Genomic DNA, 27,360 nt, shown 5'->3' on the forward strand with positions numbered 1-27,360 from the left:
TGCAACCATTTGCCCACAATCAATCCCAATCCCTTCCCGACAGCGAAGTATGCGCGTCTCTGCCGCGTTTGATCCGAACCAAACGAACGGTGCGAAGATTTTGACACTTCCAACAAACGTCAGACACGGTTTCGGGAAAACAAATAAAATTCCGTGTCTACACGACGTGCTCTGCGGTGCCAGCTTTTTCCTTCGGCGTGCTCCAACGGGACCCACACCACGCAGAGAAGAGCGAGCCTGGTGCTGAAGATGAAGCTTTTCTGATTCCGAGCTGTCGTCGTGTCCGTGCCCGTGACCCGTGTGCGTGTGTGCCCTTTGTGGCTTGCAGAAGGTTGTGGAGAGCAGTATTATAAAACGGAAAAAGTGTTCCTTTTTGTTGTTGTTTTGTTCCTTACGCGGTTCCGGGCGGTGAAAAACCCCCAGAAAGGGCAACGCACGAGTGTGGGTGGGTGTGTGTGTGTGTGTGTGTTTGCCGACATCATTAAAGAGGAAGCCGAGGAAAATCGATTACCCAAGAGTGAAGAGGCAGGCTTTCCTTCCCTACACACAGGCGGCCGGTGTGAAGCTCGATAGCCGCGTCCCCCGTGTGCCCAAGAAAATATGGAAAAGTGTACGTAGTCCTTTCCAAACCCCTTCCATTACTGTGCGTGCGATTGTTTCTATGTGTGTGTGTGTGTGTGTGTGTATGTGTGTGTGTGTGTGTGTGTGTGTGTGTTTCGCTTTGCTTTTTTGTGATAACAAATTGCGGCTTGAGGTGTGTAAATGGTTGGTGAGGGTGTAGTATGGGCAATAAATATAGGCGCAACGCTTCAGATTGTCATCTCGGGCATGCCGCCGCCATATGATAGCGTACCTCGCCCCGCGGCACAGCCAAAAACCCCGTTAGTGTGGATTGGGAGCGGGAGGAGCATCCCCGAGAAGGGGAAAGGAATGCGCTGGGCATGGCATCTCTCTTTTCCGTTCGCAGGACGACACTGCGGTGGGGCCTGCTGCTGCTGCTCGCTTGCACCCGCGTGACGGCATCACTGCTCTCTGGGCCCAATTAATATGGGCTCAGCCTTTTCGACCAATCACAGCCGATGGTACGATGCTCGGGCGGCGCGTCATCAGATCAAACATGGATATGGGCATCTGCGCGCACTCTCGCTCGCCAGCCCCGACCAGAATGTGCCAAACTTGCTCTCTCTCTGACGTCAAGGGAATGTAGATGGGTGGAATGTGGGGGGGGGGGGGTGAGGAACGCGTAGCCGTGCTGTCGTGCCCCTTTTGATGTCGTTTTTGCAGCTTGCTCCTCTCCCCCCGTGTCAGTGATTGCGCGCTTAAGTGGACCGCAAATAGTGCGCCGTAGTGTAGTGCAAATGGGTTATAAACGAGATACAATTTCACCCAATCCGCTCGACGATTTGCTAACGGTCCTCGGCGGCTTGTGGGAAAGTCCCCCCCCACCCCCTCCCACTGTCCCCAAAAGTGCCGGCCACAATACAGACGCAAATTGTGCAACGCACACCACCAGCAGCGCTCGTACTGTGTTGTTATTCTCTTACTGCTTCTTTCTCTACCTCTCTCTCCATTTACTACGCGACAGCGTGTGTACTCTTTCTCGCATTCGCTACTGTCGCTCTGTCCACTTCTCGTGCTTCTCAAGTTCACGCACACACCCGCACACGCTCAGCTATTTGCAACGCGTTGAGATCGGTGGCGCTGGTGTGCGTGCGTTTCAAGGTCACTCATCTGTCGTCTAGTGTTCGCCGTTACCGGTTCCTTTTTTGTAGGTGGTGTAAATAGTAAACAAAGTGAAAATAAACACCTTATCAGAATCGATCTCCCTCCCACCAACCACCACCCACCCACCGGTGCATGTGCATCAGAGTTGCAGTGTTAGTGGATGTGCGCGTCAGTTTCAACTAGTTTCAGGTGGTGGTGCAAGGTGATGGAGTTTGAGGGCGGGGGGTATTGTTTTCATTCCGTTGCACGTGGATAGGAACAAGAACCGGAGACAGCTCATGATCTTGTTGGTGATCGCGGGAAAAAGCGCTTTTTTCTACGTTATGGTTTCTGTTGTGACTTTTTCTTTCTTTCATATTTTGATCCAGTTTGTTTAAAACATAGTCTGCTATATTGATTTTTTTATAGCATAAGAAAACAAATTATCGAAAAATGGTGGTGGTTAGGTGTATACACAAATGTTTGAATGGAGCAATTCAAAGTCAAAATTTGATGAAGTATTTATTTTATATGTGAAATATTTATTTATTTTTTCTATATGATTAATTTGAGCAATAATTTATTTGATTTGATAAATAATTTCAACTTGAAAGCAATATAATTAAATGGTTTGGTGAAGGTTATCAATAGGTAGCATAGCAATACATTGATGGGTGTATAGAATAAGTAGATTGTAATTAGCTTGAATATATAAATTCTAAGTACATAATTATTTTATTTAGTACATATTTTATTCTTTGGTTTAAGTCTTTAGTTTTTGCTGTAGAATCGGTGTAAGTGTAAGGTTCAGTAGATTTAATGCACTTTAGTTTGTAGATACATAATGTTTTCTTTTTCTTTTTCTTTTCCTTTTTTAGTTAATTTTTAATCTTACCGTATAGTAGTAAACATTCGTTATGGAAAACCGGCTCTCTAGGGTTATGGAAAACCTATGGAAGTACCAAACTCACCAAATACACACAGGATAAAGCCACCATTTGGCTATGTGTCTCATCGAATGTGAATAAGACACGGATGCGATGGATATGTTTCCCATTGTAAGAAAATATCTCCGAAATGTTACAGGGTTTTCCAAGAAGTTCGCATAGTCGTGGGACACTTCTTTGGCTCTTTCTTATGGGATAACAACTTCATATGATGGAAATTGCCCTCTATGGCAACCTTTTTGGACAGGCTCCTTGGAAATTTCTATTGGAGTTGTCTAACAAGAGTGCTATGAAGTTCAATTCCCATTACATCATGTTTTTTTCCCGTAAGAAAGAGTCAATAAAGTGTACCACTGCTATGAGAACTCCTGAAAAATTTTCCAACGCTGTAGCAAATACCATATTAAAACACTGTATTTAGTTTAATGGTTTACCTATAAATTTATTTACATTTATGTAAAAATCGTATAAATCTAGTCCATTAAGGTTATTGCCAGTTAGACGGGGTATAGATCTTACGTTTAGTTAGCATTATTTAGAGGTTTGTTCAACATGTAGTATGTACTACAATAATTGTTAATCGGTTAGAAATTAGAATAATTAAAACGCACTCAACTCATTAAAATAGCGTTAAAATGTTGTAGTTCGGAACAAACATAAAATTGTAGCGCGACACTTACACATACAAGAAATGATAACCGTTTTCTATGATAAGATTTAATTACTTACACATGACCGATAACATATAACGAATAACATAGCTTTATTTAAATTCCCTATTATTATTTTACTTTAAAAAGCAAAACATTCGTTTGACGCCTACCCAGAGAATACGGATCTTGTCAATCCTCCAAAGGGATAACCCTAAGATGCTCTGTTAGTCGCTCTAGATCTTACTAACACGGACGTGATTCAATTCCCAACTGGGTTGCTGTTCGGATCAGACTTCCCGTAAAGGTGGATCAAGCGACATATAATAGCGCAACCCATGCACAAGCGAATTGGCTAGGCCCAAAGCAACAATAGTTGTTGTGCCACTGAAGAAGAAAAAGATAAGCCATATCGATCGAATCAGCTTGCCACCAAAGCAGAAGGATAGCTTTTGAATTCTTAAGTATGTGCAGGGTTTACAAGCGCAATCATTAATGCACTCATAACAGCTGATAATTGAGATTTTTTTCTCCCTTCTACGCGATACACCCTGCATCATATCAAGTAACTGTAACGGATGCACTGCAAAATAATTTAAAAAAAAATACAGCAAAATCGATTCCGATTAAGTGACCTGCACATGTCGCCCTATTCGCGATTAAATACAGGAAAACGAAGTTAGTATTGGTGTCGACCGAGCCCAAAAACCCGACCAGATAGATAGAGGACCGAACCGAACCGTTTTTGCTTTGCTTTGCGATTTACGGTCGGCCGGGCGGGCCTCATCGGTACCAAGCGCGATCGACCACAGCTCAGTCGTGGCCCGTGAAAGTAGCGCAAAGGCAGCACAACGGGAGCGTTTTGGTCTAGGTCCGGTTCGGTGGTCAGCGACAGTGGTCAGACGCACCAGCAGCTAAGTAAGTGTCGCGCCACCGGTGCGTAGCCGCCCCCGTGGCCGTATTAGCCGTTACGCATCGCGCCATCTAATTCGCGCTCGCAGCGTAGACATTGCAAACATTGTGCCCGGAAATTGATAAGGCGGTTGGGTAAGGCGGCTTATTGCTGCATTGTAGGAAGCCTCTTGCGCAAAGCTTCTTCACACATTAGTATCAATCACAAATTTGGATAGTTAACGTGCACACAATCCGCGGACAAAAGAACACCAGTATGTGCGTCGCAGTGTGTTGATTCTTGCCGTGCGTGCCAAAGTGTGTCTGTGTGTGTGTGTATTCCCGTGCATGCCCTGGAGCTTACAGCCCGTGAAGGAGATAATAGTGCTTGTTATCATGATGGTACGAATCACGCCACCGACGGTGGGAGAGAATTTTTAAACCACCCCGTCTCGATTGTGCCCTGCCGCGGACTCAGAGTCCCGCAAGTCCGGTCGCGAGTGGGGCGAAGTAGCTTAGCTTTGGCGTGTGTGGTGTTGCCATCTCGCGATAAGACTCCAGCGATGGGTGCGAACCGAGCTCGTCGTGCAAATGCGACTGTCAAGTGGTGGTGGTGGCAGAAGAAGAAAGCGACCACCAAAATGGCAATCAGCTGATATGGGCAGGAGCTTCCCTTTCCCTTACCAGCGTGCGCATTAATCGCAAATGTGCCATGCTCCTAGATAGGTTCGAAGGCGGCTTGGAAACGATGTCGTAATGGGATGATGAATTAGTTTACTTTAATTAGAAGAGGTTTAAAAACGTTCAGCTTATCCAGCACCTGGAATGGATCGCTTCTGCGCAGTGTCAGTACCAAAAAGGCTAGGAATGTTGTAACTATTTACCATCGCAAATGTTTTAAATCGCTTTTGCGCTCGGAACGGTTGCTTCTTGAACACCTGAAGCGTTTCTTCGTACGTGCTATTGACCGTTACAATTCGCATCGCAGCGTACGCAGCTCATTTGCGTATTACTCGACTACCACATGGTAATTGGTCACTTTGGGAGGGGTTGTAACGATTTTTTTTTCGGACGTTCTGACCCACCAGCATAGCCCCATTTCGGTCAGTCGTGTTTCGAAGCATTACTCTCTGTGTAGTGAGTGAACGCGCTCTGCAACACGTTCGATCCGTTTGCTTGCTGTTGGGTTGTTTTTGTCCTTGCGCCCTCCCCAGTGCGAGGGCAAAATCCCCTGCTAGTGTCGGTTGATCTCGGTTTAAGAAGGTTAAGAAAAGCGACCACACGTAATAAACCTCCGGGGTCAGTGCATTTAAATCGCGTGCCGTACGTACAGTGGCCCAATGTTTCGTGCGAACAGTGTAATGAAACGAGGTAAAACGAGGTGTCCGTGTGTTGTTGCTGCTGTACTTTAAAGCCGCCTGATTTGGTTTTTGTTTTGCCCGCGACCACAGACCTTCTGGGGCGTCGTTTTTTTATTCTGATGAAGAAGAAGTTTACCTTCCCAACTTCAATTCTTCGCGTTGAAAGAAGCAGTGTGTGCTTTATCGTCCTTCCCGTATCAGTAAATCAGCAAAACAAGGCTTGCTTCATTGAACCATACCTACGATCACCTTACAATGATCGTTCGATCGATCTGGTTCGATCTTGTGGCGTTGTAATCTTGGGGTGGGATCTTGAATGTCAACATTGCAACCGACATGACCAAAGTGCAAAACGCGAGGAAATTGTTTCTTGCGACGTTTTGCCTTTCAATTTGAATGGAATGTGCATTTGAAAAATGAGCACCTGTCTTAACGATCGTCATGTCGATCCTCATGTCACAAATGGTTTGCATAATCGATCCGGTTTCTGTGCCAAGTGTACCGGAATCGAGCTGTCAGGTGTTTGTAATATCTCAGGAAAAGAGAGCGTAACAGAGCAAATAGTGCGAACTATTAGTTAATGGGTGCTAGAGATGGGTAACTCTGGTTCAGATTCATGAAGCTAAAAGAATCACATATTTTGAGGTTCATGAATATATAAAGTTTAATGAATCTCCAAAGAGCGAAAAAAGGTTGGAAACACAACAATTCTCTAGCGTAGGAAAAAGCAGAACTCAATAACAAACAATGAGGATCCATGAAGGAAAGAGTTATTCCAAGTGTTGAATTTGTTGAATGAATCGTGTAATATGCAAACTTCACATCAAATATATGTTACTGATGAATTCAACTGGATTGCAAGAGTTTTAACAAACATCTTTGATGGAATTAGATGCTAATTATCATAATTTTCCACGTAATTTTGGGTAACATTCCCTAAAACTCGTGAGTCTTTAAAGACATTCGAATCGTTGATTCTTTTTTCATGAATATTTGTACTTTGGATATTCATGACTCACTAGAGATACATACTTTGTACTTTGGATATCCATAAATCACTAGGATATTCATGAATCACTAGTGATGCATTCAGAATTCTTTAATCTTGAAGAAATTTGAAATTTGATTCGGGAATTGATTCACTCACTGGTGAAGGTTCATAATAATGAACATCCATACGAAAGATTTTTGAGGCCAAACTCTATGCTGATTAATATTATGAACCCATTCGTACCTATAAGCGTATAAAGAATAATTCCTCAGGTGGGTTCTCTGAAGTATCTTCTGTATATTGTATTTAAAACAAAATAGGTCCAAGAAATTAATCTAGATCCTCGTACCATTTTTTAACGCATCGACCTTGAGCTGCCCTGCCAACCGAGGAAGATGAGGATCTGCTCGGTACTGTTTTGGTCCATTTTTCTACACTCCACGCCTTATCAGTGCCCTGCTGACGGCAGCAGCTCGCGACGGCACATGTCTGAACTGCTGACGATGACCGCTGTCCAGATCCGCGGAGGACCAGCTGGAAGTCACTTTCCACCGTTGATGGCAGACGCGGCATGGCAAACACACAGGCGAAGGTCGCGATAGGTGAAAACCGATGCCTACCTCCGACGCGATTAGCCCGTCGATCGTCGATCGTGTCCCAATCCCGGGACGGACAGCCGTGCACTACTGATAGAAGTTGTTCACAATAAAACTGTGTTTTACACATACACACACACACGTATGGTTAATGCTTCGGGAGCGCATGCTTCTCGACCCGATGGAAGTGTACGCATCGGTTGGAAGACGCATGCTACCAGCACCGTCATCAGGGCCGTGATGCATGTGTCGGGCACGACCTTTCCGTGCCTTGAAAACTCAATCCACATTCTCTAAATCACGCTTCGGGACGGCCGTGCGGATTGTTTTCACGGTCGACCTTTGCTAGGCAACAGGGCAACAATCTCTCGGCCCGCGCAATGCCGGTCGGTCAAACTTTCGCTTAACTAGATCATTTTCGCTCGAGCCGGCGTCGCGTGCGGATTGGTTGCGTTAAGGTGGCAGTCTAGCAGGTCTTCCGCTTTCTCGAGCAAAGGTAGGCAAGCTTAACGAGTCGGCAAGATTTTGTTGTACCCGTTTTGCTGCGGAAGTGAGTGTATGTGTGTGTATGTGTTGTTTCTTTGGATGATACAAAAGTGATCTAACGGAATTGTAAGTTCCGCTGTATATATCGGTGTTCTTTGAAGGGTAACTAATCACTACTGCGTGTAGAATTGTTACGATGGTTTAATAACCTTTTACTTCTGTTAAATCATCTGAGCATTATATCGTGCTGGTGTATGTGTGTGTGTCGTTGTGAGAAGTATGATTCTTAGTTTTGGTAAAAGGAAAATTGTTTTAATGCAACAATAAAATCTCTTGCTAAGCGATCGATTAGAACGTTCCTCACGATCGAGCCCCTCCTTGTAAATAGCAACAACCATCCATGGTAGATGGTCATGGTCTAACGTACATTACATAATGTGCATAATCTGCCTGCTCTCATCATCCTGTTCGATTAACGGTCACTCCCGGTTGACCCCGTGCTCTTCATCAGCACTTGCTTTTGGAACGGGAGCTGCTGAGTGGCCTGATCATTGCGTCGTATCGTGTGACCGGCAATCCTGTTGACCGTGAACAAAGTTGAGCAATCAACCGTGTGGAAAGTGTGCAAAATGTTTTAGTTTCATTGTGTTCTAAGGGTTCCATTACTTACTACTTAATATGTGAAACTTTTATTTTTAGAGTTTATTTAATGATTTAAAGTTCATACTTGTACCATTTAACAACATAACTCATGATTCGGTCAAGCATTATTTCGTTCTTTGGAGTATTTAAACATCTTTGGAGCATTTTATTTTCAACGTGTTGTTCCAAAATGTAAAAATACTGACGCATTTAAAGTCCATTAGCAACAAAATAACATAAATATTCAAGATGTTTCCAGCGTCAAGTGGATAACCCTTTTTTTACGTAAAATGGTATCTTTGGGAATATACCATTAATACCAGTTCTGTAACTCTTGTGGATGTTGGGTAAATCTTACCTGAAAATGTAGTGATATGAAATTTCAATGTAGAATTATTCAAATTAGGAATAAGATTCGTTAAAACGATTATTCATCCAATTCATCCAATTGTAGAAGTTTGTTGAAACTCAAATTTGCAGTTCAAAAATCTCTACTAAAACCAAAATAAGCTTTTAAAGTTACAAAATTTTCTGTAGAAATAAATGCTTAAAGAAAATATGCTTAGACTTTCGGGTTCCGATCGGCTATTCGTTGTATAATGTTGGGAAAACGGCTTTACCAAAGTTATACCAACTCTAGATAATGAATGTGGCATCCAAAATAACAAGTGGTGTTCGTGGGAAGAATCAAAATTTCTATAATTCATAATTCATTTCAAATTTCTATAAACACTGAAGTGCCCAAATTTTGGGTAGAAAACTGTAGAACTCGTTCCTTTCAAATTTTCAACTTTGAACCACTGAAGCGGCGTGAAGAAGCGGCGTTTGCCAAGTGGTTTTTAGATTGATAGCAACAGAACATCAACATAGGGTTAAGTATCAAGGTCCATGATAAAACAATTAACAAGTTGAAAAAAATGCTGCATTCCAAATAAATGCAGTTGCTACATGTATAGAAATTGTACAACAGGATAGACAAAACTCATGAACTCTTACTATACTAAACCGTCCAGAAACTGAAGTTATAAGGGGGAATATAATTCTACATATAGCCGGTCTCATACTACAGTCGTCAACTCGTACGACTTGACAACATGCCTGCCATGGGTTCAAGCCCCAAATGGACCGTGCCGCCATACGTAGGACTGACTATCCTGCTATGGGAAGGGGGGGGGGGGGTCAATAAGTCACTGAAAACCAAGCCCACAAGTAGTGGTACAGGCAGGCCTTGACCGGTAACGGTTATTGATGCAAAAGAAGAAGAAGAAGAATAATTCTACATATACATATACCCACATATAGCTACTTAATATTTATATATTCCTTCAATAATCCCTTCCACAAATTATATTTTCACAAATTCCTTTTCAGAAATACATGATCCTACGGGAATTATGTATTGTTTGTTAATTCTTGTTTTTTTTTTCTTGGAGTCCTTTTTCATAATAAGGAGGATTTCAGGGAATTTTCAAATTTATGATTCTTTAACTCTTATCGAAGAATTTTTCATTATATGGAATCGGAATTAATTTGCGCTTACTAAAATTTAATTAAAATTTATTAAGCCTTTCTCTAGAAATAGGAAACTACAATACGCTTAAGTTTTTCCTGATTACTTAGAAAAAATGACGTAAAATTTAACCACGGGTATTTACTGATTTCAATGCGACTTTTCTCACACATTGCCGACTGTACAAAAACAAAACTGTACGTCAGTTACATCAAATTGTAATCAAACAAATCTTCCCAAGCAAAAACGATACCTACCTACCGCAAGCACACAGCGATTTACCTTTGACGTCATTCCCTTCAATTCACAGATTTCCGAATCGTCATCGTGAAGTCGTGAGGCGTGAGTTGACGGCGTTGGAAGTGTATCGTTTCAGTGGGCGCTTGACAAACGGCCGTGTTCCGTACGATTTGCATTGCTTGAATTGTCCAATTTGACCTCTCTGCAAGTGCGAAGGGTACGCACGGTCACGGTTTGAGCCGTACACTGGTGTCGCCCAAATGATCTACCTTGTGGTGGCCGGGGTCATACTGTTTGCGTACCTTTTCCTGTACGACTGGTGGACCGACGGTACCGGATCGTCCACCGTTGTTCGCCATGGTGCGGTGCGAAATGTAACCGTACTGCTGGCCGCTACTGAACCACGTGGAAAAGCAGGGACGGTAGCCAGTACGTAGGTTTTTTTCCCTCCCCTTAAACCAAACCATTTTGTTATCGCTCTTGCTTTGAGACATTGTTTCTTGTGTTTCCGTTGTACGTTTGTTATAATTATTTAATTATGATTTTCTTCCTTTCGAGATTACTGTTTAATATTTGAATTCATATTCTTAATCTGTGTTTGTTTCGTCTTCTTTCGGTTGCTTCAGGTGACGCGAGTACTGCGGACGGTTGTGACACAGAACCACCCATCGGAGTTTTGACGAACGGCAACGGTTCCGCGCAGGCTCAGCCGATCGTTGACGCGGCAGCAGTGGAGCTGGTCGCACAGCAGATCAAGCAGCAGGTGTCCGTGTCGAATGCCAACTTCCTCTACGACCGTCCGCAACCACGCCGGCAGCAAAAGCAGAAGCGACTGAATCGTCCCCAGGACCGTCCGTGCTTGGTAAACGGTCGGCAGGAACGGTGCGCTGAGACCGAATCCGTCGACACGAACGATAACCATATCAAGATGGAAACCACAACCGACTCGGTCCCGGCAACGACGGGCGAGGAAAACAGCAGCGCCGCTCCGGGGCAGGAGCGGGCCAGCTTCATCGTCGGCGAAGAGGACAGCCAGCTGGACGACGAGCTGGAGGCGAACGATGCGTTCCCGCAAACGATGGAGAACGGCAGCGGTCTGCGGAGTGTTTCGTCCTACGAGATGAACCTAACGGAAAAAAGGCGCCGCTTAAGGTAAGGATCATTGTCGATTTGTTTGTGGCGCAGCTAAGAATGATATGTCTTTTTTGGTGCGATGTTCTGGTTAGTAGATGTGTCCACCAAACAAAGGTCACTTGCGCGTATGTATCGAAACCAACCCGTCCGCAATCTGGTCGCGGTCAGCGGACGAATCCGGCATTCGTTCTGCTTGACTTCTGCCAATGCTAATTCAATGTCCGCAATGTTTAGGTAATTGGTGTGAGGCGGATTCAAACACGAATGGAACCAAAAAATCCATCAAAAGGTACGAACTTCCCGGTGCTGTGTGTACTCGAACCGTGCAAATAAGGTTCGATGTTTTTGCTCTTACCTGTCTTACCGCCTGCCCAAGTCTATTTACGCGCGCTGACGCGACCAGCTCTATTTGACTGTCTGCGGTGATGATGATGACGCTGGATGGGTTTGGACACTGAAGTACGTTCGGAACTCATGGCGAGACTTTAGACTCATGCCGCTTAATGACGCAAGTTTGTAGTGTTTTCGTTGGGCCGAGCAATTTGTCTGCTAAAGTGTCGTCGGGTTTTTTTCTGCCTTCTTATCGTTCACGCGTTCTTTGTTTGTAGTGTGTGTTTTTTGGGCAGAATGTAAGCTTATTTTTTCTATCCTTGAAATGATAGAATAGGTTTTTGTGAATGTAATGACGTAGATACTTGTTGCGAAGATCTTTCGCCTTTGGTAATGAACAAATAGATCAAAGAATAATGAAAGATACTTGTAGGAAATTCAAATGGACTGATCAATGTCGATAAGCTTCTTATTACTTCCAAGCGAAACCTTCACCATGCTTGATGTGTATGATTTCGATAAACGAGCACAATTCGATTAGATTCACGCGTGCAGTTTGCCTCGCAATATCAACATTTATTTCACACACGTGAAGGTTGCGCTGCTGTTGAAGTGCATTTAACTCTGCGCCCGACTAAGGGAGCGTGCCACAGTGTGAGCCACCACCACCTTGTGCGAGGCTCGGCAAGTACACGCGTGCATACCTAGAGAGTGGAGAGCCTACACATATGCACCTGTTACTGCTGCTGCTGCAACCATCTACTGCCGCTCAGCCAATTAAGCTCTCTTTTTTACAACGAGTTGGACCACCTTTCGATACCTTCACGCACCGTTTTGGAGCCTCTCTCAATGAAGCTTTAGGGAACCACGAACCACTCTGTGTGCGTGTGTGTGTGTGTGTGGGTTTTTTTTATATCGTCTGTTGTTTTCATTCCATCTCAAGTTACACTCGACATGCCGATACATAGCCCCACCACACCACATGGCGAAGCTTTTCGATTGCGCAGGTTGAGATTCGCGCTTTTGATTGTTTTCCGGTTTCGCGGAGTGACTCACTCTTTCTCTCTCTCGCTCTCTATCGCCGTGTTGAGCTGCCGCTGGGGCTCCGAACTTTCGGTTCGGTGACTTCAACGATCAGTTGTGAGTGAAACGTGGCCAATCTCGGTAGTGTGCCGGAACTGTACTGCGGCCCAAAGGCAGGCTGCTGGTGGCGAAAATAGAGGCGCGCGCGCGCATTACACACAAACCACAGTACAGTGTGGCCCTTTGGATCATCGTCTGTTACAGTGGCCGCGGTGTGGCGTGGCATGTGATGCAATAAAGCCTAAGCCTTTGAGTTTTCCAGTGCGTTTTTCCGTGGCACCGTCATTACAGCTGAAGTGTCCCACCCGGTTCTAATTATACTGTGTGTGTGTGTGTTTATGTGGTCATTATCGTCGTTCGTGTTGTGCACGCCATACCTAAATCGATTGCTGCCTGACATATAGCGAACCTGCAATATGCAGGAGTTCCCACTGGATGCAATTTCTCCAGGAAGACAATTAAACCTTTTAATTGCTTTCCAATCCCTTCCGGAGCGGGCGGAAGACGGGCCACCAGTACGGAATGTGGCCTAATTTGTTTTTGAAGCTGAAATGCGTGGAGTGTGTGCCTGTGTGTCTGTGTGCCCAGTAGTAACGGAACCTAAGGTTGCAACGGTATTCCATGCCGGTTTGGCCACGACGCGTACGGGGCGCGTACTGTTGAGAGAAAGTTTCGGGTCGTTTAAGTGCTTTGGTTGCTTTTTTGTTGTTGTGGTTACTAGCCCGTTCCGTTGTTTTTTTTTTTTCAATAGAAGCGTCCCTAGGAAGCCGAAGCAACGTCTCCAGTATATTAACACACGCGTCAGGTGAAACTTGGGACCTGATTTTGGACGTTTTTTAGGTTGATGCTTACAATCTTCACCAAAAACTCAACCAGCCTAAAACCGGTTGTGTTGTGTGTTAAACACGCATGTGTGTGTGTGTTTGTGAGAGCTTTTCAGTCTTTGCAATGTTATGCGCTACGTCTTAGAGCTCATCTTCACCTTGCCCCAACGGTGGCGTGTGAGACCTTGGGAAGTATTTGGCATACATCTTGGAGCGCTTCCGTAAAAAAATGGTAATATGTCTGTGTCTGTATAAGTAGAGCGAAACAACAAAAGCATAGAAAACTCACAAAACCCACTGAAAGATTAAATTAGAAACTAAAACAACCGCGTCATTCATCCGGTCTGATCGGGTGATCGCTCTCTGATCTACTTTAAAGTGCACTCAAGATAGAGCCGAAAATAAAAAAAAAGCTCAAAGCTCTCCATGAATTAATCCGTCGACTTGATAGCCTTACCTTGCCTTGAACATTATGTAAGACGGGCACAAGGACTGTAACAACAACCTGCCACGGAATGTGGCCCGATGGAGACCGGTTTGCCTTGTGTTTGCATCATGCGAACATCCGCTTTGCGCGTTCGATCGACCCACCGTGCTCCAACGTCACCAGATGGCAGAACCTTTCGTTTGCCAGCTTTAAAAAAATCCCCAAAAACGAAATGTAAAAGTTCCCCCTTTACAATTGAAAGAAGCTTTCACATCACGCGATACAACCGCCCGGAGCGCCGCCGCGCACTTGTTGAACGCATGTCCGCTTTCCCTTCGGGGCGCTTTCTGGATACGGGCGGTCTGATTGGCTTTACTGAAGCCTTGGGTACTACGTGTCACTGACAAAACGTTGGTGCATTTCTCGCCAGTTTGATGAACAAATTGTAGAAAGGTTCGACCGACCGACAACAGCCTGAAAAGGGGCTTTTTGCTCAGCATTTAAAAGTGACGGTTAAAATCGCGTCGCTCCGTTGACGGGTCGCGATCGACAGTAGGTCAGATTCCTTGTGTAATCATTGTGTGTATGTGTGCCTCTCCTTCCATTAGCAGCGAATGCACCTCTTCTCCCAGGGTGGCCCCTTACCACAGTTCTACTAGGGTGCACTGGGTAAAAGTCGCGTCAGCTGGCTTTGACAGGTTGCAATCGATTTATGTAGTGCCGTGCCGTGCCGAGCTGTGTGTATCTCTGTGTGACCCAGTGGGAAGACACACCGCTGGCTCCCATTGCTGGAACATATAGTTTTATTTTATCGTTCAATTTTCCCCTAAAGGACATCGTCTGTGTGTCGGTGTGTGTTAGTGTGTGTGTCTGTGTGCGGTGTCTTCCTTCCTTCGCCGCCTTGGTGATAGCGAAATAGTAGTGAAAGTGCAAAAGATATTGATTTTGCCGTGATTGAATTATCACGCCACCGGTGCGAAATACACGGGCCCTCTCTCTCTCTCTCTCGTTCTCTCTGTCTGACCCGCCGCTTCAGCAATCTCGGAAATCAGCGGAAGAAGTTTATCAGCAAAATCAATACATTCGCCCCGTGCGTGGAAACCGTGTGTCCGTGTGTCTTGGCAACAAGTTACCGCCGAAAGTGGGGTTTAGTGCATCGTCGACGCTTGCTGCGAGCAAAGCAGCTTTCTGCTCTGTGTGTTGTCGTATCGTTTTGCAGAAAAGAACTAAAAAAGCAAATATTGGGCAGCCCGTGAGCCGGCTTGCGTGCTGCTGTTGTCCGGTGGCCAGCGAGTGGTGGTCCTGGTGCTACGAAAACACGAAACCGACCACCGTGGTGCTAGTGTTGGGCTCGACCGTACTGCTGCTCGCCCTCGCGCGGGAAATAATGTTGAAGAGAAGAGCAAGCAAACGATTCGTGCTGGCAGAAACCGGTGAGGAAAGCACCTGGAACACGACCGCAGATAATGAGCAAATAATGGCAGCGTCGTCACAGCAACCGCCGCCGCCGGTGATCAATCTGGAGACGGCGGTCCCGAGCGGCAGCACCAGCGCCAGCAGCAGCTTCAGCGAGGACAATGGTGGTGGAGTTGGTGGCAGCAACAGCAGCAGTGGCGGCCCGACCGCCGCCCTGCTGCACGATGGTGGAGCCGGTGGCGATGGGCTCAAGGTGCCGCTGGCCAACACGCTGCATCTGTCCGTGTCCGGTGGTTTAAAGTTAGTATTTGTGTTTTGTTTTGTTTTTTTTTTCGGTGGAAATTATGGTTGAGTTATGCTGAAAAATGTTTAAAAAAAATATGTTTGGCGATTCATTAAGCAAACAGATTTTAGAAGCATCAACAATAATCCTCCCTTTTGGAAGTAGATTTTTGAGAAGGATTGCATTTAATTGTGAAATCTATAAACCTGAGGCTGTTTTTGTCTGGTCTGCGAAAGTGATTCTTCTTTTCTTGATGATATGATATATGTGTTGGCCTTCGTTTTCCTGGCCTACTATAAATCTTGTTTAATTACACTACCCATGGATACGACGATAATTAATTAGTCAGCCTTTACTGCTAAAGAAACGGGTTAGGATAGGTATTGAACCATTTAACGCCTTGTACGAACTGGCGCGTCTTTTGAATAGACCATCGGGCTGCTCCCGGATCATAGAGAATACTGTCCAATATATATGCAAATCTTCCTCTCGCTCATCTCCATCCAGTTTACGCCTTCTTCGTGTGTAGTGTAATCGATCGCTCTAAACATGATCGAGATTTTTCTGCTCATTTGTACACTTTACACTATATTTTGGCCTCGTGTGTGTGTGTGTGTGTTCATAATCTTGAACACGTGTACAATATTCGTCGCTAGCAGATATTGCGTGAGCTATAAATCCTCCTTCTCTCCCCCGATGTATCGATTGTTGCTTTGGAATCAGCTCAAACGACCTCCGAAAGGTATCGATAGAGACAGTCGGTTTCGATATTACGGTCCAACGAATCGCCCGTGCGACCGTACCAGACCTTCAAATGACAGCAGCCAACCAAAAGCACCGCCGACGACGGTCATCCCTTTCTTGTTCGTCTTCCCCCTCCGTACGCGTACGACACGGTACACATATTCGTGCGACGGTTCATCTATTTTGAAGATTTTGTGCAACAGTGACGGTTATCGTAACAGCCTCGGAGTTACGAGGTACAGTGTTGCCTGCCTGCCCACCTGTGCCCACTGCCCCTTTGCAAAGATGCTCATATTGATGGGCCTTCCCCCTGCTCTGCGCCTGGTGGCAAACCCCGAACCTCCGGTACCGTAATAATGGTACTGCCTTGAAACGCTACCCAGTCGAAAGTGAACCAACGAAAATGTGTTTGTGTGTCTGTGTGTATGCTAGAGGTCTTCGGGTGGGGTACTGGGGCTGGTCTGCGACCGATTTTGCAACCATCCCACAGTGCTTGGAAGGTCCTCGGCTGAGTCGTTTCGGTGTTGTTGTTTTCGAAACTGGCCATTGTTTCGCTGCTTGTGTGATAAGCTTGCGGGGCTGCTACCGAGTCGTTTGCAGTATCTCTGTGCAATGTCTTAAAGTGTAAAACGTACTAAAAAGTTTTCCAAATCAAAACAAGTTTTTTTTTGTTTTGCGCCATTTCGGTTACCAATTGAAGAACAAAGTTTTAAATGAAAGAGAAACACGCAAAAGCGGGCAGCAAAGTTCTTACCGTGCTGGATACGTTGCTGTGCCGTGGTCGACTCAATGAAGCGCAGCCTCCATTCCCTTACCCCGGTCTCGCTAGCCCGGATGCGGATGTAGTTCCCCGGCACAGTGCGGAAACGCAAACCGAAACGGGATGGATGATGTGGTTAGTGTTGTGGTTGTTGTTTGGCCCAAGTTCCGTTCTTATTCACTCCCCCAAAAGGGCGGTCTCTTTGATGGATGGGACTAGCCTTCTTTTTCTAATGTTTTGCTGTGTACTACTTGCAAATATGTTTGTACATCGTTTTCTAACCCCTTTCTGTTTTCGCTTTTTTTTCTTTTTAGGCCAAGTATGTCCCATGGCACGGGACTGGGACTGCAGCGTGGCCAGGAACGTGACTTTGTGCTATCGACGACGGAGGAGTTCGTTAAGAAATTTAACGGTACGCGTGTGATCAACAAGGTACGATCGTCGATAGAAACACGAACCCCGGGAAGGGTGGGAGTAGCGTGTCTTTGCCAATTCTAAACGTTTGTCGGAAGATTTTATGACGTGTGCGTGACGGAAGGCCCTTTATTTTTGCGACCACCTCGCGGAGGATTATCGCTCAATGTCGAGCGTGGTAATTGCGGCTGTTAGAAGCACTGGTACAAGTTATCATCCTTATTGTAGTAGCTGTGAGCAATTACGGTTATTAATGCACGGCATGGAAAAAAATGGTTGCTACCTTTTCAACAAAAATAACTCCACTAATGGTATAATTTGTATCATTGCTGCTGCGGCGGATGTGGTTCATATAAATGCGTCTGTCTTTGCAAAGACTTTTCCTCGATTCAATGAGCACACCATGAGCAAGGGAAAATGTATCGCCGTTTAAAGGTCATGTCGGAAGCTCGATCGCAGCATTCCATCAGGCGTGTCGACGATCACCTTCAACCAGCGTTTGGGAAGGCATTCCTCTGCTTTGTGGTTTTTAGTACAATGTGTGCTAAAACGTTGATAACCTTACGGGCGCATTTTAACAAGTATGATCCAATCGGTACAACCACACATTGCACATCGCATTGACATTCCACACACAATTCTCGCCACGGGCCGCGTGGCAATTTATTGCTGCATTACTCCCTCTGGCGAGGGGAGGTAAGAAAAACCGCCTCGTCACTCCGACTTTTTGCACACCGCGTCGCGATCGCCATGTGCGCCGCGTAACCGACTAATTACACAATAATACATTTTGCGCGTTTAAAAAAATCGCTCCCATTGCTGATCGATGGGTAGAGCCGGATCGATTTTGTTGTTGTTGTTTTGCTTGCCCCTCATCTCAACTAGTCACTTTTCCTTTCTCAATCCCGCAGGTGCTGATCGCAAACAATGGTATCGCGGCGGTCAAGTGCATGCGCTCGATCCGCCGCTGGTCGTACGAGATGTTCAAGAATGAGCGCGCGGTCCGGTTCGTGGTGATGGTGACGCCCGAAGATCTGAAGGCGAACGCCGAGTACATCAAGATGGCGGACCATTACGTGCCCGTGCCGGGCGGCTCGAACAACAACAACTACGCGAACGTGGAGCTGATCGTGGACATTGCGCTGCGCACGCAGGTGCAGGCGGTGTGGGCCGGCTGGGGCCACGCGTCCGAAAACCCGAAGCTGCCGGAGCTGCTGCACAAGAAGAATCTGGTGTTTCTGGGGCCGCCGGAACGGGCCATGTGGGCGCTCGGCGACAAGGTAGCGTCCTCGATCGTGGCGCAGACGGCCGAAATTCCCACGCTACCGTGGTCGGGCTCGGAGCTGAAGGCTCAGTACAGCGGGAAGAAGATCAAGATTTCGAGCGAGCTGTTTGCGCGCGGCTGCGTGACCACGTCCGACCAGGGACTGGTGGCGGCGGGTAAGATCGGCTTCCCGGTCATGATCAAGGCGTCCGAGGGCGGCGGGGGCAAGGGCATCCGGCGCGTTGACTCGCCGGACGAGTTCCCCGCCCTATTCCGGCAGGTGCAGGCGGAGGTGCCCGGGTCGCCGATCTTCGTGATGAAGCTGGCGCGCGGCGCCCGCCATCTCGAGGTGCAGCTGCTGGCCGACCAGTACGGCAATGCGATCAGCCTGTTCGGGCGCGACTGCTCGATCCAGCGCCGGCACCAGAAGATCATCGAGGAGGCGCCGGCCGTCATTGCCGACCCGGCCGTGTTCGAGGAGATGGAGCGGGCGGCGGTGCGGCTGGCGAAGATGGTCGGGTACGTGAGCGCGGGCACGGTCGAGTACCTGTACGACTCGGAGGGCAAGTACTTCTTCCTCGAGCTGAACCCCCGGCTGCAGGTGGAGCATCCGTGCACGGAGATGGTGGCGGACGTGAATCTGCCCGCCTGCCAGCTGCAGATCGGCATGGGCGTGCCGCTGTACCGCATCAAGGACATCCGGCTGCTGTACGGCGAGAGCCCGTGGGGTAGCACCGTGATCGACTTCGACTGTCCGAGCCAGAAGCCACGGCCGTGGGGGCACGTCATCGCGGCCCGCATCACGTCGGAAAATCCGGACGAAGGGTTCAAGCCGAGCTCGGGCACGGTGCAGGAGCTGAACTTCCGCTCGAGCAAGAACGTGTGGGGGTACTTCAGTGTGGCGGCGTCCGGCGGGCTGCACGAGTTTGCCGACTCGCAGTTCGGGCATTGCTTCTCGTGGGGCGAGAACCGGCAGCAGGCGCGCGAAAATCTCGTGATCGCGCTGAAGGAGCTGTCGATCCGCGGTGACTTCCGGACGACGGTAGAGTATCTGATCACGCTGCTGGAGACGAACAGCTTCCTGGACAACACGATCGACACGGCCTGGCTGGATGCGCTCATCGCCGAGCGGGTGCAGTCGGACAAGCCGGACATCATACTCGGTGTGGTGTGCGGTGCGCTGCACATTGCCGACCGCAAGGTGACGGATGCGTTCGCCAGCTTCAAGGGCTCGATGGAGAAGGGCCAGATACAGGCGGCCAACACGCTGACGAACGTGGTCGACGTGGAGCTGATTGCGGAGGGCGTGCGGTACAAGGTGCAGGCCGCCAAGAGCGGGCCCAACACGTACTTCCTCGTGATGAACGGGTCGTTCAAGGAGGTGGAGGTGCACCGGCTGTCCGACGGGGGCATGCTGCTGTCGCTCGAAGGCTCCAGCTACACGACCTACATGAAGGAGGAGGTCGATCGGTACCGCATCGTGATCGGCAACCAGACGTGCGTGTTCGAGAAGGAGAACGATCCGTCGCTGTTGCGGTCGCCGTCGGCCGGCAAGGTGATCAGCCTGCTGGTGGAGGACGGCGCGCACGTCTCCAAGGGCCAGGCGTACGCGGAAATCGAAGTTATGAAGATGGTGATGACGCTGAAGGCGAACGAGGCGGGCACGGTAACGTTTGTGCGCCGCCCGGGGGCCGTACTGGATGCGGGCACCCTCATCGGACACCTCGAGCTGGACGATCCGTCGCTCGTGACGAAGGCGCAGCCGTACAAGAACCCGTGGCCGGTCAGCGAGCACGTGCAGATACCGGAAAAGCTGAACCGCATCCACTCGTGCTACAAAACGATCCTGGAGAACACGCTCGCCGGCTACTGTCTGCCGGACCCGTACAATGCGCCCCGGCTGCGCGAGATTATCGAAAAGTTTATGCTCAGCTTGCGCGACCCGTCGCTGCCGCTGCTCGAGCTGCAGGAGGTTATTGCCTCGATCTCGGGCCGCATACCCGTGTCGGTGGAGAAGAAGATCCGCAAGCTGATGCAGCTGTACGAGCGCAACATTACGAGCGTGTTGGCCCAGTTCCCGTCGCAGATGATCGCGAGCGTGATCGATAGCCATGCGGCCACGCTGCAGAAGCGAGCCGACCGGGACGTGTTCTTCCTCACCACGCAGGGGATCGTGCAGCTGGTGCAGCGCTACCGCAACGGCATTCGGGGACGCATGAAGGCGGCAGTGCACGAGCTGCTCAAGCAGTACTACGCGGTGGAGTCGCAGTTCCAGCACGGCCACTACGACAAGTGTGTGGCGGCGATACGGGAAAAGCACAAGGACGACATGGACGTGGTGGTGGGCACGATCTTTTCCCACAGCCAGGTGGCGAAGAAGAACCTGCTCGTGACACTGCTGGTCGACCATCTGTGGGCGAACGAGCCGGGGCTGACGGACGAGCTGGCCGCAACACTGAGCGAGCTGACGTCGCTCAACCGGGCGGAGCACTCGCGGGTGGCGCTGCGCGCCCGCCAGGTGCTGATCGCGGCCCACCAGCCCGCGTACGAGCTGCGCCACAATCAGATGGAGTCGATCTTCCTGTCCGCGGTCGACATGTACGGGCACGACTTCCATCCGGAGAACCTGCAGCGCTTGATCCAGTCGGAGACGTCGATCTTTGACATACTGCACGATTTCTTCTACCACTCGAACCGGGCCGTGTGCAATGCGGCGCTGGAGGTGTACGTGCGCCGCGCGTACACGTCGTACGAGCTGACCTGCCTGCAGCATCTCGAGCTGTCCGGGGAGGTGCCGCTGGTGCACTTCCAGTTTCTGCTACCGACGGCTCATCCGAATCGATACAAGTAAGTTACGGGGGCGCTGTTTAGGGTTTTTATTGAAGAAGCAAAGTAACATTCCACTAAATTCCGATTCTGCTTTGTTGCACAGCTCGGAAGGTAACGATCCGGACGCCATTCCGGACTCGTTCATGCGCACCGGCTGCATGGCCGCGTTCGATTCGTTCGAGCACTTCAATCAATATTCGGACGAAATACTGGACCTGCTGGAGGACTACGCGTCGCCGGTGTTTGTCAATCCGAAGGTGCTGGAGGCCGTCGATGGGGGCGATTCGGACCGCCGGATGAGCACGTCCATCAACGTTTCAATTTCCGATCAGGTGAATCGTGTCGTTGAGAGTGAAGCAGCCGCACGTAAGTCATTTTGTTTAAAAAAATGGGGAAAATCTTGTGAAAAAGCTAATGTTTATGCGGTTTACCCTCTTTAGCGAGGCCGTCGGATGCGATCCATATTTTGAGCATTGCCGTGCGCGACATGGGCGATATGGAGGACCATCAGATGGAGCAAGTGTTTGGTTCGTTCTGCAATCTGCACCGCGAGGAGCTGCTGAGCCGCCGGGTGAGACGTATCACCTTCGCTGCTTTGAAAAAGTAAGTCCACAATTGGCCAATGAGCAACAACGACACAGGATTAAACATTTACATTTGCTCTCCACAGGCGACAGTTCCCGAAGTTCTTCACGTACCGTGCGCGCGACCAGTTCGAGGAGGATCGCATCTACCGGCATCTCGAGCCGGCCTGCGCCTTCCAGCTGGAGCTGAACCGCATGAAAACGTACGACCTGGAGGCGCTGCCAACGGCCAACCAAAAGATGCACCTCTACCTCGGGCGGGCGAAGGTGCCGAAGGGCCAGGAGGTGACGGATTTCCGCTTCTTCATCCGGTCGATCATACGCCACTCGGACCTCATCACCAAGGAGGCGTCGTTCGAGTACCTGCAGAACGAGGGCGAACGGGTGCTGCTCGAGGCGATGGACGAGCTGGAGGTGGCGTTCTCCCATCCGCAGGCGAAGCGCACCGACTGCAACCACATCTTCCTCAACTTTGTCCCGACCGTCATCATGGATCCGGCCAAGATCGAGGAATCGGTCACGAAGATGGTGATGCGGTATGGGCCGCGGCTCTGGAAGCTGCGCGTGCTGCAGGCCGAGCTGAAGATGGTCATCCGGCAGACGCCCCAGTCCCCGACCACCTCGGTGCGGCTCTGCATTGCGAACGATTCCGGCTACTTCCTCGACATTGCCATGTACACCGAGGTGACGGATCCGGAAACGCACGTGATCAAGTTCCAGGCGTACGGTAGCCGGCAGGGCCCGCTGCACGGCTTGCCCATCTCGTCCCCGTACATGACCAAAGATTTCCTGCAGCAGAAGCGCTTCCAGGCGCAGTCGAACGGCACGACGTACGTGTACGACATACCGGACATGTTCCGCCAGATGACGGAGCGGCTGTGGAAGGAGTTCTCCAAGGCGCGCCCCACCGAGGACATCCGCATCCCGGAGAAGATTCTGCTCGAGTGCAACGAGCTGGTGCTGAACGGCGACAGCCTGGAGGAGATCCAGCGGCTGCCGGGCGAGAACAACGTCGGCATGGTGGCGTGGCGCATCGTGCTCGCGACGCCGGAGTTTGCCAACGGGCGCGAGATCATCGTCATCGCGAACGATCTCACCTATCTGATCGGGTCGTTCGGGCCACAGGAGGATCTGCTGTTCTACAAGGCGTCCGAGCTGTCGCGGCAGCGCAAGTGTCCCCGCATCTACATCTCGGTCAACAGTGGGGCCCGCATCGGGCTGGCCGAGGAGGTAAAGTCGCTGTTCAAGGTCGCCTGGGAAGATCCGGAGGAGCCGGAGAAGGGCTTCAAGTATCTGTACCTCACCACGGACGACTACAGCAAGATCGCGAACAGTAACTCGGTGCGCGCGATACTGATCGAGGACGAGGGCGAGCCGCGCTACAAGATAACGGACATCATCGGCAAAACGGACGGGCTCGGGGTGGAAAACCTCCGGTACGCCGGCATGATTGCGGGCGAAACGTCCCGCGCGTACGAGGACGTGGTCACGATCTCGATGGTGACGTGCCGCACGATCGGCATCGGCTCGTACCTGGTGCGGCTCGGCCAGCGCGTCATCCAGATCGACAACTCGCACATCATCCTGACCGGCTTCGCTGCGCTGAACAAGCTGCTCGGCCGGAAGGTGTACGCGTCCAACAATCAGCTCGGCGGCATCCAGATCATGTACAACAACGGCGTCACGCACAAGACGGAAACGCTCGACCTGGACGGGGTGTACACGATCCTGCACTGGCTGTCGTACATTCCGAATGCGCGCGGCGGCATCCTGCCGATCGTATCGCCGAGCGATCCGATCGAGCGTATGATCGACTTCACGCCCACCAAGGCACCGTACGATCCGCGCTGGATGCTGGCGGGTCGGTACAACCCTGCCAATCCGTCCGACTGGGAGACGGGCTTCTTCGATCGCGGTACGTTCGCGGAAATTATGGAACCGTGGGCCCAGACGGTCGTGACGGGTCGGGCCAAGCTGGGCGGCATCCCGGTCGGGGTGATTGCGGTTGAGACGCGCACCGTCGAGGTGACCATACCGGCCGATCCGGCCAACCTGGACTCGGAGGCGAAAACGTTCCAGCAGGCCGGCCAGGTTTGGTTCCCGGACTCGTCGTTCAAGACGGCGCAGGCGATCAAGGACTTTGGGCGCGAAGAGCTGCCGCTAATTATCCTTGCCAACTGGCGCGGTTTCTCCGGCGGACAGAAGGGTACGTAACGATTAAATTAAAAAAAAAAAACGTTAAAAGATGCACCCGGTTTATGAAATTTGCCATCGTTCTTCTCCCCCCCCACAGATATGTACGAACAGATCGTCAAGTTTGGTGCTTACATTGTGGACGGCTTGCGGGAGTACAAGCAGCCCGTGATCGTCTATCTGCCCCCGAATGCCGAACTGCGGGGCGGTGCGTGGGCCGTGCTGGATCCAACCATCAATCCACGCTACATGGAAACGTACGCCGATCCGGAATCGCGCGCCGGTGTGCTCGAGCCGGAAGGTATCGTCGAGGTGAAGTACAAGGAGAAGGACATTGTAAAAACCATTCACCGTCTCGATCCGACCGTGCTGGAGGTAAGTCGAAACCGTTTTGGTTTGTTTTCGATGCTCAATCTTGCTTCAATGCTAATCCTTCCGCTATTGCCCAAAACAGCTCAAGAACCAGTTGGCTGCCGCGGGTGAAAACAAGGAGCTGGTGGCCGAGCTGGAGAACAAAATCAAAGCCCGGACGAACGCGCTGCTCCAGAACTACCATCCGGTGGCGGTACACTTTGCCGACCTGCACGATACGCCCGAGCGAATGCTGGAGAAGGGCTGCATCAGTGAAATCGTGCCGTGGCGCAACTCGCGCACCTGGATCTACTGGCGCATGCGGCGACTGCTGCTGGAGGAACACTTCATCAAGCAGATCCTGGAGGCGCAGGAAGGTCTGTCGGTGGGACAGGCGAAATCGATGCTGCGCAGATGGTTCGTGGAGGACATGGGAGCTACGGAGGTAAGTTTTTGGTGCCCGAAATGCAGTCCACCGCTAAGAAAAATACGGAATTTAATGTACAAAATATGGTGTCCTTTCTCTTATCAGGCATACCGTTGGGAGGCAAACGAGTCGGCTGTGGAATGGTTGGAAAATCAGAAGCGTACCGACTCGACCGTGCTGCGCAATATCTACGCAGTGAAAAAGGACGCAATAATCTCACAAATTCAGGAATCATTAAGCGTAAGTAGATCTCTTCCGATGTGCCCGTCCTTGTAGACGACCGATTAAATATCTTCCTTTTATTAATCCTTTTTTATTAGGACTGTCCGGAAGCAGCGCTCGATGCGATAGTCGGGCTCTGTCAGTCTCTGTCGCCCGCACAGCGTGGCGAAGTGGTCAAAACGCTCGCTCAGCTAGATTTCAACGATAAGGAGCACACAAGCCTTGGATGACAACGTAACAATTGTACATAACGGAAGCGCTCGAAGCGACGACGTTAAGCCTGATAATATTCTGTCAGCCAAGCAGCAAACAAGCTAAGCAAAGACAAGTTACTGAGCAGCGATCGTAGGATAGAAGGATTCTGAGGCGTATGAGCACACACACACACACATTTAGCGAACTCAGAGATAAATTGTTAGATTAGAATTGAACAATATTTACACGTGTTTAAAGGCGAACGGGAAGGACAGAAGGGATAGTTGAAACAGCTCTCCTCCAAGTTGCTGCCGCGTCTACCATCGCCGAATCGTTGTTAATACGCAATTAAAAAACGCAATTCAATTTCGCACACTAGAATGTACGCAACAGGTTCTTTCTAACGCATGTAGAGCGAGGGTGCGCTTTTTTCTTCGTCATTGTCGTCATTTTGGTGGCAACATCTTTACACACGCTTTAGCGGTAGCAAAGAAAAAGCATTGAACAAACAAACAATTTTGCTGTTTTCGACACCTAAAAAAACTCACCATTAAACACGCGCACATTAGCACCTACCGGTGACGTAGGATGTAAATGGGTAATGTGTAAGAGATGCGAAGATTCATCCCTTTGTTGCACGAAACACGCGTGCATAGAGGATTTGAAACTTTATTTAAAGCACTAAAGCCGAAGAAGGAGGACACGCCACGAACACATTAACACAAAGTACCACAGAAACAAAGAAACAAAACACACACACACAAACACACAAATGTTCACGTTGGAACTGGTACGGTCGAAAACGCGAATTAAAAATTGAAATAATTAAACGTTTACTAATTGAACCTAATTCGAGCTAAAAATGTACTAAAGGCAAGGAAGGAGAAGGGCCGTCTCAAAAGAAGCCGTGGAGAACTATAAAAGAAAAAACAAACCTTTGCCTGTAGGTTCGTTCTTATTAGACTGTACTGAGTTACGCGACGGTAGGGTACGTTCGTTGTTAGAAGGAACGAGAGATTAGTTGTTAGTTGCTCCTGTTAGTAATAATGGATGGGCTTTTGTTCTGGATTCGTCCCGATAGTGCTAAGGTAATGCTTTACGTTAATTTTGGTTTCATTCACTATTCGTACTATGTACTACTATCGGAATTCCGTCGTGCTCTGGTTAACATGAAGATGTATCTAGTTAAGTTGGGTCTCTGCCGATCACTTCCTGCGGAACTCGGTTTCTTTAGGGCAATGCAAAATGGCTTCAGAATAAAATTCGTAAACCTATATTGGAGTCGGGATTGAGACGTTTGCTAATATGAAAGAAATGCAATGTTCCTGTACTGTACTGTACAGTACCAACACCTCAAAATCTGGACTTCACGATCTAGGAATTATGGATTGATGGACTACAGAACTGGATCTGAGTAGAGGACTAAATGGTGTCTTTTAGTAGCATTTTGATGAATACCTCTTAGGTACCCCCAAATTTAATTCCGAATTTATCCTGGATCCCCTTGACCAGCTTGACGACGCCATAACCAAGCCGTAATTCAATGCTGCCTGTGATCGTTACGAACCTGAAATGTCGCGAACTGCGTTTCTAAATTGTATTCGTTCTGTGCGTCCATCGACTTGACAAGATCGTACTAAATAAAAACACTAGAGTATCTGTCTCAACATAGGCACTGATCCTGAACCTGCACAGTTTCTGAAACTGATATTAAACATTTCCCAAATGTGGAACCGATACTGAAGCTCTCCTGAAGCTACCCTTTTCTTCTTCTTCTTGTTTGGCTCAACAACCGATGCCGGTCAAGGCCTGCCAACCCACTTGTGGGGTTGGCTTTCAGTGACTTATTGATTTCCCCCCAC

General features: G+C 49.0%; 1 protein-coding gene across 6 annotated transcripts; it reads left to right on the plus strand.

Annotated features, from left to right (window-relative positions):
• The first annotated feature begins 5 nt into the window (after positions 1-5).
• Positions 6-26,772, plus strand: LOC121594325 (acetyl-CoA carboxylase-like). Of its 6 annotated transcripts, none has more exons than XM_041917459.1 (11): positions 6-610; positions 10,645-11,170; positions 17,334-17,451; positions 18,345-21,544; positions 21,630-21,892; positions 21,967-22,129; positions 22,197-24,316; positions 24,404-24,678; positions 24,758-25,099; positions 25,187-25,321; positions 25,402-26,772. In XM_041917459.1, exons 1-11 carry the CDS (start codon positions 601-603, stop codon positions 25,531-25,533), a joined length of 7,284 nt encoding a protein of 2,427 aa, XP_041773393.1. In that variant the 5' UTR covers positions 6-600; the 3' UTR covers positions 25,534-26,772. The 6 variants fall into 6 exon arrangements, with proteins under 6 accessions (XP_041773393.1, XP_041773394.1, XP_041773392.1 ...); XM_041917460.1 differs by lacking the exon at positions 6-610 and adding an exon at positions 4,458-4,594; XM_041917458.1 differs by lacking the exon at positions 6-610 and adding an exon at positions 5,313-5,563.
• The last annotated feature ends 588 nt before the right edge of the window (positions 26,773-27,360 follow it).

Source organism: Anopheles merus, chromosome 2L (assembly GCF_017562075.2).
Source record: "Anopheles merus strain MAF chromosome 2L, AmerM5.1, whole genome shotgun sequence".
Classification (NCBI taxonomy): domain Eukaryota; kingdom Metazoa; phylum Arthropoda; class Insecta; order Diptera; family Culicidae; genus Anopheles; species Anopheles merus.